We start from the raw sequence: 18,407 nt of genomic DNA, 5'->3' as shown, positions 1-18,407 counted from the left end.
GCTGCTTGTGGTGGTAGGGTTTTTTGTTTGGTTTACTTTTGGTTTTTTTACATTCTTCTGCAAAGAACAAACACCACTCATTTCTCCCATGTCTGTTCCAGTCACTCAGTATAACCAAAGTCTAATGATTACAATTAAAATTTTAAAAGCCAGCCCTGCTCCCCCACCCCCCATAAATTTGCATTTGAGTAGATTGTGCTCTGTTTTCAGTAAATTAGATTAATGTTTTCTAGCACTGATCATGAAGCAAATCATGAAGTATGTTTTGCTCTAGAGCCTCAAGCTCTCAGCTATCTTATAAAACCCTTTTTTCAGTGTGAGATTTCTTGGGGCCTTAGAAACTGAGAAGTAAGATACCCCTTTTAATTCATTAAAGAGAAGGCTTTCCCTTCTCTTTAATGAGTTAAAATTGATTCTGCTTTTTCATTTCTTCCCATTCCCTATTCTGCTTTTCCTGTCTTTTTAAGCCACTCTTAAGCTGATTTGGAAGGCCCTTCCAACCTCAAGAGAAAGATACTATCCATGTAATTTTCCAGTCTGTTACAGCTTGATACTTGAAATTGATGAAAACCTCTCTAATAGCATTCCCCACACATTTGAATCTCCCATTGAACCATTCTGGAGTTTTTAATTAGAAAAAAAAAGACCTATATTGTTTGTTCTCTTTGTGCAAAATAAGGAACCTCCATGCAGTGAACATGCAGTTTTAAGGCAATAAATGCTAGTACTGCTGTTGGTCAGGTGTGTAAATATTTTAAATGTGTCATTCAGTACTGTGTTGAGTTTATATATTAAAAACACAGGGAGTGAAGTGCTAGTTGATTTCAAGTATTGTTTTACCTGTACAGTTGAAGATATGAAGTTGCATAGAAGTATTTCACAGTTTATTGCAATAAGACTTGGGAAATGGTTGTGTAATCAAGCCTTATCATGACTGAATTTTCAATTTTGGAACGATCACTTTGTGTATTTTTAAGATCCATAAGCAGGAAGAGGATAAAATTGTTTTCCACTAAAGACTTTTATTATTTTGTTTTGGCCATGTGTGATTTGTGTGTATTCTTGTTTAATATTTTTCTAAAATATCACCTGTGTTGAATCCCTGAAAAAGCATTTGTTATACTTCCTTACAGTGGAAACATAAATAGGAACATTATGAAAGCTTAGGCTACACCTTTCGCTCTTTGGCTACAGTGAATGCACAGTAATTAGATTAAAAGTTGGTGGAGTAACTTTAGTTTACATCAGCACTTAAGGAATGAGTTTGTCCATCAACAGAAAAATGTGTGATTAGGGGTGCCACAGGAGTATCTCACACTGGACCACAATTACCAGAAGCGGCTGTGAATATATAATCAAATTAATCTTTTCCCCCATCTTCCAAAAGAAGTTTTAACAGTGACTTTTCAGGTCACTATTATCAGTGGTATTTGTCTACTCAAAAGGAATACTGATTTCTGGGTCTTTAATTTGTGTGAGAGTGTGTGTGTGTATTTAATCTAAACAGTTTTTATGATGATATCTGGCACAGAAATGTTCTCCAAACTCATAATCTGTTCCCATGTTAGGAACATCTAACAGTATGTTACTTCATGGATATCAGAGAAGTTCAGTTACAGGCAGCAGTTCCTAATGTGCTATAATACAATTACATTTAGATAAACTACAGCTATTTTCTTTTGTTCCTCTCTTACTTCCATGCACTCACATCATTTAGAAAAGAAAAAAAAGCTTCACAAATCCTGAAAGTAAAACTACGCAACAAGTATGGTGGTGACAGCTTGCTATATATCTTGGCTGTATGTATCACTAGAATTTTACTGGTTTCAAAAGCAAGATTATGCAGTTATATATTTCTATTGGCATGGTCTAGTTCAGTGAATATTTTGGGGAAGGACAGAAACATTTAAAGTCATTTTGAGGAAATTCCTGAAAGCAATTGGTAAGACTAACAGCAGCGTATCCAAGAGCCTTTCATGTAGAAAGTGGAACTATTCTGCTTTACCTTAAATACAAGTTCTGGAATAAACTTGAATGATTTGGGTACAAAGCCTTTATTCACAGTTGTTTGTCTAAGTATACACAAACCCCATCAATTTTGCCTTTATGGAACTTATATTGGCTTCAGTTGTGCGTGGTGGAGTTGGTGGTGGACTTTTTCCTTCAGTGATTTGCCATGTCTTACAAACAGAAAAGTAGGAAAGCACAACCCTCCAAGTGCAATTTGTCTGGTCGGCCAACCAAGGAGCAGGTTGTACATGACCTGGAAGAGGGAAGGAGGAGGAGGAGAAGAAAGTGATAACTTTGCAATCTTATCTGGAGAAAGAAAAATAGATCAATCTACAAGATACAAGTGTTATCCCGTAACTTTTAACCCATGTCATCTTGAAAGGGATTAGTAAAAGTCTGCCGTTTTATCAACACGTTGGTTGGGGAAAAGAGAGTACTGTTTTGGAATTCTGTGAAATGAAATGTGATACTATCAGTGTGAGTTTTGTTGATTAAATAATAAATTCCTCTTTATTTTGGAAAACATTCCAGACAAATCTCTATATCCAAAGAGAACAAAGAAGCTACCCACTGTGACTGATACATAATTCACTACTAGTTTTTCTCCTGTCTATATTTGAATCTTGTGGAACAGCTGTTTTCACTTTAACATCTGTTAGATGGTATCGGATTTGATTTTCCTGACATGCCATGTTGCCTTTGCAAGTTAGAGTAAAGCAAAGCTATGGGTGTGATGTACTTCCCTTTTTCTTCCCCTCTGTGTCTGGCCTACTGTTACTGGTTGTAAAGACATGTATGTTTGATTTGCTTTAACTTATTGTTTTGGATGCTGCAGTTTAGGTTTGTGGCATATTCAAACTGCTTCCGGTCTTTGTGTTTGGTGTTCCCTGAATGAGTTATCAATAGACTCCAACACAAATATTGATTTGAAAGCCTCATTGGTAACTTGGTTTAATAAGCTGTCAGGACATTTGCTTTAGTTTCAGAATGGCAACAATACTGCTAATGGTCATTTGTTTTTGAAATGATTGTTGTAACTCACAAAAAAACCCCCCAAAGCCAAAAGCCCACCACCACACTGTGGAATCTTTAGGATGATCACCGATGTCCTCACGTAAGATCAACACTGCTTTGGGGAAAGCTTATATTCTTCTGCCACTTTAAGGAAAGACTGTTCTTCTGAAGTACTTTTTGCCTGCTTTTAGGCTGTTATGCACTTTCATGATTTCTTAACAAACTACTGTTAAAATGTACTGTAACATGGATTTTGATAAGCGCACATGTATTTAAACAATTCACTCAGCCTCAGGAAAGCTGGAAAAATTGGATACCTGTTTTGTATCTTGGTTAAAATGTTTGTTACCTGCATCCCTTAAGATGGCCAGATAATGTCTAGATCCTGCGAGTGTAACTATTTAAAATACCAGTATAGTCTGTAAAAGGAGGACAGTGTAATTTTGCTTTAGGGACAGAGAAAAGGGTGTCCTTCTCTTATTTTTCTTAGAGGTATATATAGTCTGAATTGGAGTTTCAAAAGCAGAAAGCAGTAATAAACCCCATTTACTGTTCAGGAAAAGAAATGTTTTCTTTCGTAACACTATCTGATTTCTATTTTCTTCCTTCTCCTTAAAGAGCGTGTGTGAAAAAAGTGCAGAGGTATGTGTAGGAAAAACTGTAAAATCTGCTGCTGTATATGTTTGCTACTTGACTGCATTTTCTGTTCCACTTTAATTTTACTGGTTTTGCTAAATATATTTTATATATTTTCCTTCCTGCTTCTTGTGATGGCAGAGTGATTACATCTTTTGGGGGGAAAAGCAAAAACAACCATGACGAGGCTTTGGGGCCAGAAAATGCCATGAAGGTTGGATGTTGCCCTGTATCTTGGGACATTTTTTGAGAGAACTGTGTAAGTTGGAAGCCATGGTAAAATCTATAGGGATGTGAAAATGTACAAAAGTATAGATATTGGTAATTCTGTTGAAGGGTTGGGGGTTTTCTTTCAAATACTTGTAAACTCTGTTTTAAATGTCAATACCACTAGGTGGTATTAAGTGACTAGTGGTCACTTATGTAGAGCATTTTTCTATCTGAAAGCTGTAGCCCTCTTTGTGAACCCTGAGTCACTTCCAAGGGATGCACAAAGCCTGGCAAAAGAGAAAGAAGTCGCAGGGATCATGTATCACTGTCATGTTTCTAAGATTTATATCTCCATAGAGAAAGAGTTGGGACTACGTGACCTGCTTGAAGATGAAAGCTTACTACTGTACTTGAATTCATGGAGTGACTGCAAGCTTTTAAGAGGCTGACTGCCAGTCTGTCTTCATGTTGTGCCACAAAGTCTTGGGAAGCTGTGGTGCACCTGCCCTGCTCCAACACACGTTTGATTCTCCATCTCTAGGGGGAACAGCTTGGGAGTGAAAGTAAAAGTGCTTTGATTACAAAGATGAGGTGTTGGAAGTTGTCCTCCAACTAGAATATTTCCACTTTGCTATTTTCCATCATCAGAAGTAGGATTATGTTGACATTAACTAGAAATAATCCTTGTATGGTTGTAAAGCATTGCATGCTTGGCTGCCTTCCAAAACAATGTGCAGTTGGTTTGCCAGCCCTAAACATGTTGAGGGATTTTTCTGGGAAAAAGCTAATAGAAGTTTTTTAGACTTAATGGCAACAGGAAAGATTCTACAATTAGAATTTAATAATCTATTTTAATATTAATTAAAGCTGGTTATCCTTTTCATATGGCTATGGCTTGTGCTATGGTGAGAACAAAACTATAGAAGTTCATCAGTAGAGAAAAAATACAATAGAGTAAAAATAAAAACTCAAACACCAAAACAGAAAAAGCCTTGTGAGTAAGAAGTTGCTACTGCTTTCCAGGGTAGAACTGTATTTTTGAACACTGCTTTTGATCTAGCAAATGCATTAGTGAAGAGGCAGTGGTCTGTGTCATCAGGTTTGTCTCAAGGACACCAGTATTACTGCTGTGTGACATGGCTCTGTCAGTGACAGGACAGGGGAGATAGTTTAACTAGAAATACCTGTCTGCAAAAAATATGAGGGAACAATAAAACCCAATTGTTAATAAGAAATTTCTTTCAGGGTCCACTTTACAGGTGTTCCTGTGTTTGTGGTTCATTTGTCCTCACATCCCAAAGAAACTGCAGCAAGAGATAACCTGGGTTATTTCCATCCTACAGGGTCACTTGAGCTCCTTTGGAGCTTTCCTTCTAGAATTGTCTTGTAACAGGATTCAAGCAAGGTTTTGAGCTGTCTGTTTGCTGCCAAGTAGTATCTGATATCATAACCTAAATAATGTCATCCTGCCCACCCCCCAAGCCACCACACAGCCTTGTGCCCTTATGTGATCTGTTTAACCGTTTTGGTGAGGAGGAATTGCTTGTCAAGGGGCAGACTGCTGCTCTGGGAAATCTGGACTGAGAGTAGGTGTCATCCCAGTCTCATTTCTACTTTCATTTTTCATGTAAAATGCCTTACAAACATGCGTGAAATAGGAAAATTACTGAAGTGTCACTTCACTGTAGTATCTAAACCACATTTCTTGCTGCACTCAGTAGTGCTATGCAGGCATCAAGACAACTGTGACTTTGCACAATGCAGGGAAAAGGGATTGGTTTGCTTGTTTTAAATTACAGCAGTGGCGGTAGCCTGAATAGATATGGATGCACTCCACATGAGACAGTCTTCTGTGCTGGGATGAAGATTTGTTTTAGCAAGAACTTTCAAAGATAGAGTGGCTAATGCACTGAATGCCAGATCCAGACTGCAAAGAAGTCTTTTTAAAAGAAATGAAAATGCCCACAGTTCTCTACTGCCGTGGAAAGCCTTGTCTCCACATGAGAGAGAGTTTAAAATATGGAGATCTGAAGGAAAAATTGGCCTGAAGGGAGCCTTTAAGAAAGATGGAGAGAAACTTTCTACAAGGGCATGTTAGTGACAGGACAAGGGGGAATGGCTTCAAACTGAATGCAAGTAGGTTTAGATTAGATATTGGGAAGAAATTATTTACTGTGACAGTGGTAAGGCTCTGGAACAGGTTGCTCAGAGAAGCTGTGGATGCCTGATCCCTGGAAGTGTTCAAAGACAGATTGGATGGGGCTCTGAGCAACCTGGGATAGCGAAAGGTGTTCCTGCCCATGGCAGTGGGGTGGTAACTAGATGATCTTTAAGGACCCTTCCAACCCAAACCATTCTATGATTTTATGAAGTTAAACAAAGAAGATATTTTAAAACTTGCTGTCTTTTGAAAGCATCTAAGAATCAGCTTGACTTCTGTTTGTATGCAAGAAAGGGAGCTTATTCGGGCTTGCTAATGTTTAACAGAAATGGAGAGCCTGGACAGGAGAGCCAGATGTAGAAAAACAGTTTGGGGCACTGGGCTGCAGTGCAAGGCAGAAGCTCGTGGCTTGTGAACACTTGACATCTCACTCGAGGGGCCCCTGTGCTCGCCAAGTCTGACAGGCCGGATGCCTGTGGCTGTCTCGCCGCCCAGCTCAGGCTCCGGTACCGCTCCGGTGAGATATCCCAGCCCACACGGAACCCCCCGCCCGCCGCCCCCGGCCCGGGAGCTCGGCCCGGCCCCGCCCCGCCGCGCCGCCCAGCAGGGGGCGCGCGCCCCCTGGCAGGCACGGCGCGCGCGTCGCTGGGGCGGGGCCAGGGGCGAGCTGCGCGCGCGCGGAGGGGGCCGGCGGGCGGTGAGTGGCGCGGGGGGGGGGGGCGCGGCTGGGGGCCCCCCGCGCGTGCCCCCTCAGCGCCCCGTCACCCCCCGACCCCGCTGCGCACCCCGGGAGAGGGCGGCCGAGGCGCGGACGGGCTGGCCGGGGTCACCCCGTGCCCCCCCGGGGTTTCTGTGTGGCTGCAGGGTGCCCTCCAAGCGACGCACAGGGGAGGGGACGGCAGGAAAGGGCCTTCTCTGGGAACCGTCCGTGTCCCGTCAGCCACGTGTAGGAGGGACCGGCGGTCCCGAGCCCTGCCTGCGCGCCCTCCGTGCGTACGGAAAAGGATGGGAATGGGGCTGCGATACATCATGTTTCCCTTCTTCCTGAAGTAGCCACCAGGCCTCCTGACTTTACTTAGCTCATCCAGTGCAGTTTTTGCGTATTTGGTAATCCTCTGAGAGCTTCTCCTGTGTTAACTTTCTGTGTCAGTTTGATGCACTTCGATCCCCGAGAGGGATTCTGTATCTCAGCAACACCTTGTGTGATGAACCAGGTCTTTGGTTTGGTTTGGGGAGTTTTTTTGGTTTGGTTTCTTTTGTTTTCATTTCCTTTGGGTTTTTTTTGTTTGTTTGTTTTTTGGTGGTTTTTTTTGGTTTCTTTTTTTTTTGGTCAAGGCCTTTGCAGCCTGCACTTGGCCTTTTAATTATTTCTTTGGAAAACTGTATGTCTGCCCATGACATTTATGCTACTCATGATTACAGGTTCTGTCATACTCGTCCTCAGTTACACCTTCCTCGTACTCATTCCCCTGTAAAAGCTGTTCTAGTGTTTGGATGTCTCACTACCCTGCTTGAACAGTTTCTAGTTCTATTATTTTCCTTGCTTTTTGTTGCAGTGAAGCACCACACCTGCTGTTTAGTTTTATTCTGAATGTTTTGGTAACGTGGAGCTCTTTTAATAACGTGGCTCCTTTTAAATTTATGTAAATTCTACTTAACCATGTTATCAGACACAGTTCCTATTCAGTCAGGAGATTGGGATTATGATACATGGTTCTCCCAAAACACCACGTCAGTATTTGGTGGCAGCCAGAAAAACACATGAAATGTTACAGTTTTTTAGGAAAGGAAATAGAGTGTAACAGAAAACATCATAAAGTGACAGCATAAATACGTGATCACCCGTATCTTAGCCATTGTGTAGAGTTCTAGTCTCAGAAAAAGGGTATGTTAGAAAGTTTCAACATGGATAAGTGAATGTATGGAAAGCCTTTTGTCAGTCCATCAGAGAGGGTTAGGACCCTTCAGATTAGGAAGGGTCAATTTGCAGAGTGAGGGAAGAGAGGTGACTTAGAGGTGTCTGTGAAATGACAGTGGAGAAAGAGTAGGGCTCAAGCACTTGCATTCTTTTCTGACACACCAGGTACCTGCATCACGTGAAGCGAATAGCCACGCTCACAGCAAGAAGGGGGAGTCATAAAATGATTGATCAAATGAAGCTTCTTACGAGATGACATTGTAGATTAAAAGTGTTTATGGGAATTTAAGGGATGCTGGATAAGTGTTTCAGAGAACTGCATTCGTGGACTGAATAATTTCAGATGCAGAAACAACTTCCTCAGCAGAATGGTTAATGTCTGGGAGAGTAGAGATTGTGGAGGTATCACATGTATTTGCCGTACCTCACTCCTTCTGAGACAGCTGCTTTTGGCTATCTTCAGGATGGAATGACCATCAGTGTCAACCCTTCAGGACAGAGGAACGACTCGTATCAACCCCTGACCTGCACTAGTACTTTCTTCTTGAACCATTTGCCATGGACATGAATTAAAAGTTATTCAGACTTAATCCTGAAACAGAGCCGTCTCAGGTCTGTGGCAGGTGAGCTGCTCCTTGCCCACAAATCCTGGTCCTTCTCTCCCTAGTCCACAAAACCATTAGGACGTAGGAAAACTGTTTCAGGTTTGTCACATGTGCTTTTCTGACATCCTCTGGTTTGGCCATCCTCTTCAGAGGCTGTTTTGTTTCATGGCACCTGAGCCCCATATACTTGAGTTTCTGACTTTTTTCCTGTTGAAGTGCAAGGGAGCAGGCTGCCTGCCTGTGCTTGAGAGTGGCCTCTCAGGTGTTTGAGAAGTTCTGATTTGAATTAGAAGACTCTACATAACACATGTAGATAATGGCCTAGCAATGCTCCATTTCTTCTGGCTTAAACCATGCTAGCTAGCAGGAGGGAGTTTTTGTCTAAATTACTTTAGACTGATTAATTTCATACACTTTATTTTGTCAGTTATTCCTGTTAAAGTGCATTTGGCAATACTCCCACTATCTTGTCAAATCACTGACAATCAATTCCTTTTAGGATTTAAAGATCTGAAAAATTGCTTCCAGTAGGAGAGATCCTTTTTCTATCTCGGCTTTTACTGTGGTGGGGACAGACTCCCTCCACACTTCTGTGTGTGTTACTTTGGCCACCTCTCTGGCTGTTGTCTGAGGACACAGGATTTGGATTCCTGTACATGATAATGAGCTGAAGCTTAAGCAGAGTGCAGTATCTTCCAGCTTTTGAGGTATCAGGGCGCCAGTCCAGACATTTAGTAACTTTCCAGTCACTCAGATCAGGACTTCTCTACCTCCAGGCAGGTGGTTGCAGCCCCTTCCAGGTGATTTTCATTATGGTTGCACACCATTGGCCAGCTTTTCTCAGTGTGTGCTACAAACACCATGGATGATGAGCTGCTTAACTCAAAGACTGACTTGGGCAGTTTGGAAAAAACACGGACAGCTAGATTTAACTCTATTTCATGCTCTCTGTCTTTTGATCCAGTTTACTCTAGAATAAGATCTCTTCTGAAGTTACACATGTGCTTTTTGTATACTTAGTAAAAAACTTAAGGGGCTAACACTGTCCTCTTCCTCCCCATTCCCAGAGATGAAGAGCATGGCTTTCCAGTTGTATTTCTGTTCTGTGGCCTTTTAGCAGTCTTTCCTACTGTTTTCTTATCACCTGTTCTCCAGGTGATCATAATTACAGGTGAAATAAATGTGCTGGGGACCAAAGACTGTCCTTCTAACTTTGGATATTTCTTCTAACTTTGGGTATTTTTTTCCTCTGTTTTAGAATTTGGCTGTATAAAAATAGACTTTTCATATAGGACCACCAGAAACTATTGTTAAATACATACAACGTTCATGTGTGGACAAGGCCTTGGAGTCTCCTGTGCTGTTCTTATCTCTCTGAATTTATTTTTTGTTTTCTTTGGAAGGGATAATGAAGGGGCTTTCAAACAGTAGAACTGTCTCCCTTGAAGGAATTTACAAGTCTTGTTCACATAAACTCACTTTAATAGTTTTCTGATGTAGTTCTTAAGCATGAGAATGTTTTCATGCTAATGACCTAAGTCAGTATATGCATTCAGAAAAATATATTGAATTTTGGAGGCACTTGTAATAGGTGTACATAATATTTTTACCATATGTTCTGAGTTACCTCTCCTTACAAAACCTCACAGTTAATTACTTCTTGGTTCCTAAGGCTTTAATTTACAAACCAAAAGGAAGGCTATAAAAAATCAACTAAAAAATTATTAATAGATAAAACATGTCAGTGGCAGTATGCCTTTGTATCTTTTGAAACAATGGGAAATTCTTCATCAGCAACTTTATCTGTTAGTGTTTCATTTCATGGGCATGGATTTAGTCCTTGCAAATGCCAGTATGGGCTCACTGAGCAGAAAATTTAAAAAATTCAACTTTTGACTTAAGAACTGCAACTTTGCACCTGTTTCAGTTTCTTAGTGTCAAAGCATAGATGTGTCCTTGCTTAGGGGATAATAGCAAACCAGATCACTACATGCATTGTTCAGTTAATAAAAAAAAACTTGTGAATTAAGGAGCGATTGTAAAATTCTACCACATTCTACCAAAAATAAATTGTGGTATAGGGCCTAAAATGGGTCTAGCGTTGTGTATTGTTAGAGCACTGTGGCTAGAAACTGTATTATCTGTCTGGATTCACAGTCATTTCTGTAATAAAGACTTTAAATAATACATAATTTAATGATGTAAATATTTTAAAAGCATTTCTGTTTTATTCAACAGAAAACTAGGGGAAAAGTGATGATTTTGGTTTTACTAGGTAGCTTGACTCAGAATTCTTTTGTGTGAGGCTGATGGCATAGGTGGGTCTTTGGGCTGTGAGCAATTCCCTGTTTGGCCAGCCTGGCCTGAGAAGCCAGCAAGTAAATAAATGATACTCTGGAAAAGCCAGGTTTTCCAGATAAGAGCTTCCCTTAGGTGTGTACTGTGTCAGTGGAATGGCAGAGTTATCTCACAGTGGCAGGATAAGGTACCCTTTTTCCAGCAAGCAGGAAGAAGCTGTTTTAGGAAACTTCATATTGAAAGCTCTGCTAGAGCAGAAGGAAGGGTGGAAGGGGAGGAGACTGCCGGAGAGTTCTGGAGCTCTCCTTGTAATGCAGGGAAATAGGAGAAGAAACGCCTGAGTAGCTCTACTTGAAATTACTCAGAATGTTCATGCACTGTTCAGGTGGCCCGCGGTTCTTGGTGACTTCTGCATAATGCAGGCGTATCCCTGTCTCCAGGCTCTGTTAAAGGCATTGCTCGTGTGCTGGTTCTTAGGCTGGATGCAGGGAAAATGGGTTTCTTGAGAGAAGAATCTTTCTCAGTTTTCTCCAGCTTTTCACGTGCCGAGTCCTTTCCGGCACCACCGTTCCACGAGGTGGCACTGTTCCCTGGGAGAGGCTGCTGTGCTGCCTGGGGTCAGAGGGCTCAGGGGTGTTGCGTGGCAGAACCCACTTCAGCAGCTTTCTGAAAATGCCTGTACTTTTCCATTGGTACATACCGTGTCTTTTTGGAGCTTTTCGATGGCTTTTTTTTTTTTTTTTTTTTTCTTGTAGGTTTGTGGCATTTAGAGGAATCTTTTCATGGCATGGAGGTTTAAGCAAGGTGATGCTGAGCTAGAATGCTGGTTTACTTCATTTGGAGTCAAAACTGTGTGGCTTTTGAACATGGGAAGGAATGACCAACAGCTATCATTATTTCTAGGAAGGAAGGAAATAATTTCTGTAGGATTTTCCATATCCACAGGAAACCAAGAACTGTAATGTCAACTTCCCTGTAAGAACACAAGCCAAATCCATCTTATATAGAAAGGGAACAGTGTTGCTGCTCTTCCTGAATTCTCTGTGGAGACTTGTTATTTCCAATTGGCCTCTCAGTGATTTAAGAGCGCTTAAGTAGAGGGAATAAATTTTCTTTTGTTAGGAGGTTTTCCTAGTTAGTTGCATTCTTGGTGGAAGTTGTTTTACCTCACAAGATTATGCTTTTATAAAAACCATTCACCATTGAAAAGGGTTCATTTAATTTATTTTTTTTCTTGTTGACATCTAGGAAAATGGATGATGATGATGACATTCCCCAGCTTTCATCCCATACATTGGCTGCGCTCCAGGAGTTCTATTTGGAACAGCAGCAGAGAGAGGGCATGAAGACCTCCCAAGGGTTTAATCAATATTCCATTGGCTCAATAGAAGAAGACTGGGTAAGAAACTATAAATTTCAGTGAATGAAGCACAGATAGAAGAATAGCCCTTACCAAGTTTCTTTTGTGGCTGAATAATGAAATGAAATTAAAGAGGGGAACACTCAAGATGTTCCTATTAATGGATGACAACATTGTAGGGAGATTTGCTTTAGTATTAAGTCTGGGTATAGTTGTTTGCTCCACATGTGCATGGGGAGTACAAACTGAAAGTACATGGAGAGGGAATAAAGCTGCTAACAGAATCATCTGTCCCTGCTGGAAATTTTAACTCCAGCTTAGCATGTGATAGTAGTAAAGCCTCTTCCCTGAGACAAACATAATGTAACAAGACCAAGTAATCTTTCCTTTCACATCATATTTCTTTCTGTGTTTTATTTCTTTGTTTTTGTGGATGGCTGTTTTGCTGCTTGTTTTTATTTGTGACAGACTGGTTTCTGATTTGTCTCTGGGTTGGGTTTTTTTTGGGGTTTTTTTGCTCTTCCTTTTTCTGATCCATTCCCATTTAGTAGTTTTATCCTTTCTTTCTTCCTATTCTGTTACTTCTCACATTCCTTTTTCCTCTTCTGCTAAAATAACTCAATTTAAGAGCACGTAAATAATGTGCCTGTGCACATTGGCCTTGAAATGCCTTGTCAGTGGTTTGGATTACTTGGTTTTCCCGATGCTGCGGTTCATGCTTTGGAAACACAGGGTGTAAGGTACCTGCTACATATCACTAGGAGTAGAAAGACTGTCAGGAAAAGAGTCACCTTTCCAGCTTTACAGTTTGTGAACTGAGAAGTTGCTATGGATTCTGGTTTTCTTCAGTTATGACTCACCACACCTAACTCTACATAGCAGAGTCAGAAGATTTGATGCTGTTTGTAATTGTGTATTATCTTTCTCAGCAACTGAGCCAGTTTTGGTACAGTGATGAAACTGCATTGTGCCTGGCTAAGGAAGCAGTTCTGGCAGCTGGAAAAGGTGGCAGGTAGGTTTTAATAATTGTGTTGTAGATTTAACATATCTTTTCTGTAAATATTTTGTTTCTGCTGTGTAGACAAGAGCATGCAGTTTAATTCATTACTCATTGTACTTCATTTTTGTTCAACCGAGATACTACAGAATTGCTTTGATGTTATTTACTGATCTTCCTGTTTATCATTTCACTGAATGTTGTAGGCTGTGCCTTGTAAAAGTTTACTATGAATTTTTTAATTTTTTGAGAAATACGAAGTGCTCCAGAGCATATTATTGGCTTGTAATTCTTTTCTTAGTTTTTATATATTGTTTCTGTAGAACAGATGGAAAAAACTTGGTTTTCTTCCTGTTTCTGTAAAGAGTAATTTTTAATTTTAAGTTTTTGAGTGTACTTCCTTGCTTTTCTGAAACAAGACTTTCTCTGTAGTTGAACTTAAGATCTTTATGTAGAATGGGGTTGAACAGGTAATGAATTTCATACTTAAGTCTCTGTTATTAAAGTAATTGATTGTTAGAATGGAGGAAGAATACCTTACGTTTTTGGGACTAATGTTTAAAATCTTTTCCCAAAGCCTCTCTGAGGACTGCTATAGAGTTTTGTTTCTGTTGCTTGCCTTTTAAAATTACAATTTAAAGTTATTATGTGTTTTCTCAGGATAGCATGCATTAGTGCACCAAGTGTGTACCAGAAACTGAAAGAACAGGATGGTGAAGATTTTTCCGTGTGTGTACTGGAGTATGACAGAAGGTTTTCTGTGTATGGAGAAGAATTTATCTTCTATGATTACAATCACCCTTTGGACTTACCTGAAAATCTCCTGCCACACAGTTTTGACGTCGTAATAGCAGATCCACCCTATCTGTCTGAGGAATGTCTTCAAAAGACTGCAGAGACCATCAAATATCTAACAAAAGGAAAGATTCTGCTTTGCACAGGTATAACTAATAAAAATATTAGGTCCCCTTAAGTGCCTTTTTATCTCTTTCTAATGACAAACTTACATGAGAAAAATACTAACTCAATAATGCTGAATTATCATTAATTGAAGGAGGAATATGTATCCTAAGCTTTTTATTTGAGTACTTGAGCTCAGCCTTTATTTTAAACAGGAGGCACATGGGTTTTAGTAGTTCAAGTCAGTACTTTTTTCCTATGGCATTATGAATTGTACTAAATTTTTGAAGAATTACAAGATCATCCAGAAAAATTCCAGAAATATATTTTTTCTTGTAAAAGAGCCACTCTCTATAATTGCAATGATTGAAGTTTGGGAATGGCAAACATAGGTACAAGTTATTGTTTATGTCTTAGGCACTGAAATACAGCAGGAGGAACTAAAAAGCAGTGATAAAAGCAGTGAAAACACATAACTAGGTATCTGTACTTGTGGGTCCTTCTTTAGGAAGGTGCAGTTGCTGGTTTGAGAAGTGATGGGTGTCTACCCAGGTCATGGCTTTTCTTAAACTGTGTTGTTATTACAAGACATCTGAAGACATCCAGGAAAGCTTTCCAAAAAAGCAAAGGACAAAACCCCTCTGTACGTACAGTCTGAGGGAAGGCAACCAAGCAGGCAAAACAAAGAAAAATTAAAATAATGTGGCCATTGAAAGCCTGCTCCTTGGTTTAAGTGCACGTGGTAGTCACACATAAGGGTGGTTCTCAGAAGTTTTTTCCCTAAAATGGATAGGTGGTTCTTCAGTTTACTGCTCAAGGCAGTAATTTCTCAGTGTGTAGCTGCAAATATCACACTGTGGTTTATTTAAGTGAAAGAGTGGATGTAATCTGTTTGCGTTTCCCATGGCTCCCTACCATTTAACTTCCTTGGAATGCAGCAAGAAGACTGAGTTCAAGTTTGTTTACCGTAAAAAGGGCACTGATACCCTCTACTTATTTTTATGAAATTTCTTGGACATTCATTTCCTTGGGAAGTCTTCTGTTCTTCTAGGTTTATTTTAAATTTCCCAACAGATTCTGTTGTTAAGGAAGGCTGAGAGTGTAGCTGCTTTAAGCCTTCCTTCCTTACAAAAACCAGGCTCTCTATATATGCATTTGGGAGGAGCTATTGAAAAAGTTCAAACATTCTGTTACTGTTTTTCCTTGTTGAATACCAGTTATTTTTGCTGCAGGTGCAGTCATGGAGGAACAGGCAGCAAAGCTTCTTGGTGTGAAGATGTGCAAGTTTATTCCAAAACACTCACGAAATTTAGCCAATGAATTTCGATGTTACGTGAACTATGCTTCTGGACTGGACTGATTCTCCTAAGATCATCTGCAAATCTACAACTTCTTCAGTCAAGCTTCCTTCTGTTTTTTATCAGTTACTCCACATTTCTCAGTGCTGAAATATTTGGCTCCAAGGACTGTTTTCTGGGATAACTGGAATCAACACAGTGTGATGGCCACTCTCTTTCAAAGGAAGTAAGCATTTGCAGTTACTGTGTTTCGTATTAGGTAAATGCAGACCAAGCAGTGCAGGTGCTGGATAATGGGAACTTCTCTGTTAGAGTTTCTTTTTAACTGGTAGCTTTTACCATTTGAGGACACATCAGTGACCTCTTTGAAAGGATTTTAGCTTATAACAACACATAGGTGTTTGCCTTGCAGGCATCAGAATCATCATTGCCAAAGAACTTGATAGTTCTGCAGTAATGTAACCCATACATGTCCCTTAAATCTTGAATCATAATGGCTCTGATTAAATATAGTGCCTACTTTTTAATAATTTCAATATCAAACTAAAGATGATCTACAGATATGTCGAGTTTATAGTTACAAGAATGGTTATGATTTTTTTTCCAGTTGCCTGGTTTTATCTTTTTCTCCTGTTCCACAGAGCAGTACAATAGAAGCATCTTAAAAATCATTGAAACTTACAAGGCCACTGAGGAATAACATATTGATAAACTCCCACTGTTTTCAAAAAGAAAAATGTTAGATTTTATATTTAAGGCTTGGACTATATTTCAGTCAAAGTAGATGATACATTGGAAAAACTTCACTTTGGGTAAGTAGAGATTTTTGATAACTGGTATTTTTAAAGCCAGTTTTGACTAACCTTTTGACTACACTAGTGAATTCTTGGGTGGAAGTTAGTTCATAAATTTCAAGGCACTCAACAGTTTTATAATCTCTAAATACACTCTACAAAACACAAGTACTTGTCTTTGTATGTCGTACGGTATAAAGGCTAATAGAAATGCTGCATCTACAAAATGAATCACGTAAAATGAAGTATTAAATTTATTTTGTGGTGGGAATAAACCTAATTAAGCTTGTGAGACAAGACTTTTTATAAGACAGTGATAATACTCATATATCTGCTGTTTGAATGCAGATTTTCCCATCTGGTGGAGTAAACAGCTGAGCAGGAATAAAACAGATGGATTACTATCCTCTCTCAGTGCTCAGAGAATGGTGCTGTCTGAGCTGGACACAACAGTGCTTCATAAATACCCACCCAAGCCACTATATCTCTCCTCCCCATTTTTCAAGAGATCTCTTTGTTTCCTAAGGCTTCTCCTTCCTCACATTTTACGCCTGCTGGTTCCTCCCTACATGTAGTGTTTCTGGGTTCCATGGCAACAATTTTCTTCCTCTTTTACACACCGGCCTCTCCTGACAAGCTCTGTGAGCCCAGGACCCATACAGTCTTGCCTTTCAAACCAGATGCCATCCTTGCTGCTGAGCCAGAATTCCCCTAAAAATGACTGTCCACAGGTGAAATACAGCTGGGTTTAGTTGTTTTCCAGGAGGCTACACCATCACTTTTACGTGGCCAGTGTAAAAATAAAGCAAACCAGAACGTTAACTGCATAGCTGTTGGCACAAACCTGTACTTCAAACTGGTTTATTACCTCAGTGTCTTGCACACCAAGCAGATGGAGACAATGAAGTAACTCATGAAACTTCGTTTTTAACTACATAGGGGCTTCAAGTGGGACAGGTATCACTGCCAGAAGGGATGATACTTTTCCCCTGCCACCCACCTACATTAGAATGTGCTGTTCAAATTGAAGCCTCACCTGTGTTGCTGCTTTGCTTGCTTATTTTGGTAAATGTGTGTTATTGGTCTCTCCATAGTGGAATTAAAAGACAGCTTTGCTAACTTCATCAGAAATATTTCTTAAAAAGATAAAAATGCACCATTCAGTTGTACCAAGAAGTTCACTTCCAAGAAAGTCACTGCTGCTTCTCACATGTAGGTCAGAAAAGGGGCACTGTGAAGACATATAGTTATGAAACTGAGAGTACATGAAAATCTGCGCAGATGCACTCAACAGAGCAGCCCATTGTCCACCAGCTTCCCTCTTAAAAGCCTGGGGAGTGCAGGCAGCTGCCCAAGCAGAGCTTGACTAGTGGCATTTATAGCCTTCATCAGTGATGGGAGGTAAACTATTTTTGTCATACTTGATTCCAAGGAAGTAGCTGTTTCAGAGAAGGGTACAAGTCACAAAAATTCATAGTGAATTTGTGTTTTGTGCCAGCATGGTAACTTTAAGAAATATTATGTGACAGCAAAATCCCTCTTTTCTTCTGTAACAGGATTATGAATAAAAATACCAGCGTCATGTAATGATTGACTTTACTGGGCATGTCTCATGGGTGGACCTTCTGTTGGAACAGACTGTGGTAAAGTGTTAGCACCATGGTACTCTTCCATTGGCATTTATGACTGCACAGTCATATGTGCTACAGCCTCTTTAACTACCCTAGTCCAGGTAGTTATGGCTGATCCCTAGTCCCAGCAAGATTAATAGATGTTTATACCTTCTGAGCACATCCCAGCCTTTTTCCCCTTTCCTCCTGCTGCTTTCGTGTTCATGTTCCCCCATGCAATTCCATGTGTTTACTTGTAGCTGTAGATCTTTACCTAGTCAGACAGACACCTTCAGGTGACTGGCAAGTAAACCCAAACTAGCATCTCAGGCTTTCCTCAGCCTTCCTGGTTGATAGGAATTTTCCAACCTACCTTGAGCGATACTACAGACCAGAAAATAATCTCTTTACTGAGGATATTGTTCTGTGTTTTGTGGCTCCTAATGTATTCCAGGGACAACCTCGTTGAAGGAAGAGATTTTCCTGGCACAGAAAAAATTTTCTCAAGTCAACTGCAGCTGCCAGATAGTTTTAGCTTTGAATTGTTTGCACTTATTGGGCCTGGAGTTGGTTCAGTGAGGCATTTCATGTCTGCC

At 40.2% G+C, this 18,407-nt stretch overlaps 1 protein-coding gene across 2 annotated transcripts; it reads left to right on the top strand.

Annotated features, from left to right (window-relative positions):
* Positions 1-6,701: 6,701 nt before the first annotated feature.
* EEF1AKMT1 (EEF1A lysine methyltransferase 1) lies at positions 6,702-16,432 on the top strand. Of its 2 annotated transcripts, none has more exons than XM_082278123.1 (5): positions 6,702-6,728; positions 12,101-12,251; positions 13,142-13,224; positions 13,870-14,150; positions 15,342-16,432. In XM_082278123.1, exons 2-5 carry the CDS (start codon positions 12,105-12,107, stop codon positions 15,467-15,469), a joined length of 639 nt encoding a protein of 212 aa, XP_082134249.1. In that variant the 5' UTR covers positions 6,702-6,728; positions 12,101-12,104; the 3' UTR covers positions 15,470-16,432. The 2 variants fall into 2 exon arrangements, with proteins under 2 accessions (XP_082134249.1, XP_082134250.1); XM_082278124.1 differs by lacking the exon at positions 6,702-6,728 and adding an exon at positions 7,027-7,138.
* Positions 16,433-18,407: the final 1,975 nt, after the last annotated feature.

Source organism: Coloeus monedula (assembly GCF_965178545.1).
Source record: "Coloeus monedula genome assembly, chromosome: 3".
Taxonomy (NCBI): Eukaryota; Metazoa; Chordata; class Aves; order Passeriformes; family Corvidae; genus Coloeus; species Coloeus monedula.
The sequence above is the reverse complement of the archived record's forward strand: the minus strand, read 5'-3'. Positions and strand labels throughout refer to the sequence as shown.

Coding starts and splice junctions, on each gene's coding strand:
- EEF1AKMT1 (XM_082278123.1), top strand. CDS start 12,105: ATGGATGATGATGATGACATTCCCCAGCTTTCATCCCATACATTGGCT. Junction 12,252..13,141: donor GCTCAATAGAAGAAGACTGG/GTAAGAAACTAT, acceptor TATCTTTCTCAG/CAACTGAGCCAGTTTTGGTA. Junction 13,225..13,869: donor GCAGCTGGAAAAGGTGGCAG/GTAGGTTTTAAT, acceptor GTGTTTTCTCAG/GATAGCATGCATTAGTGCAC.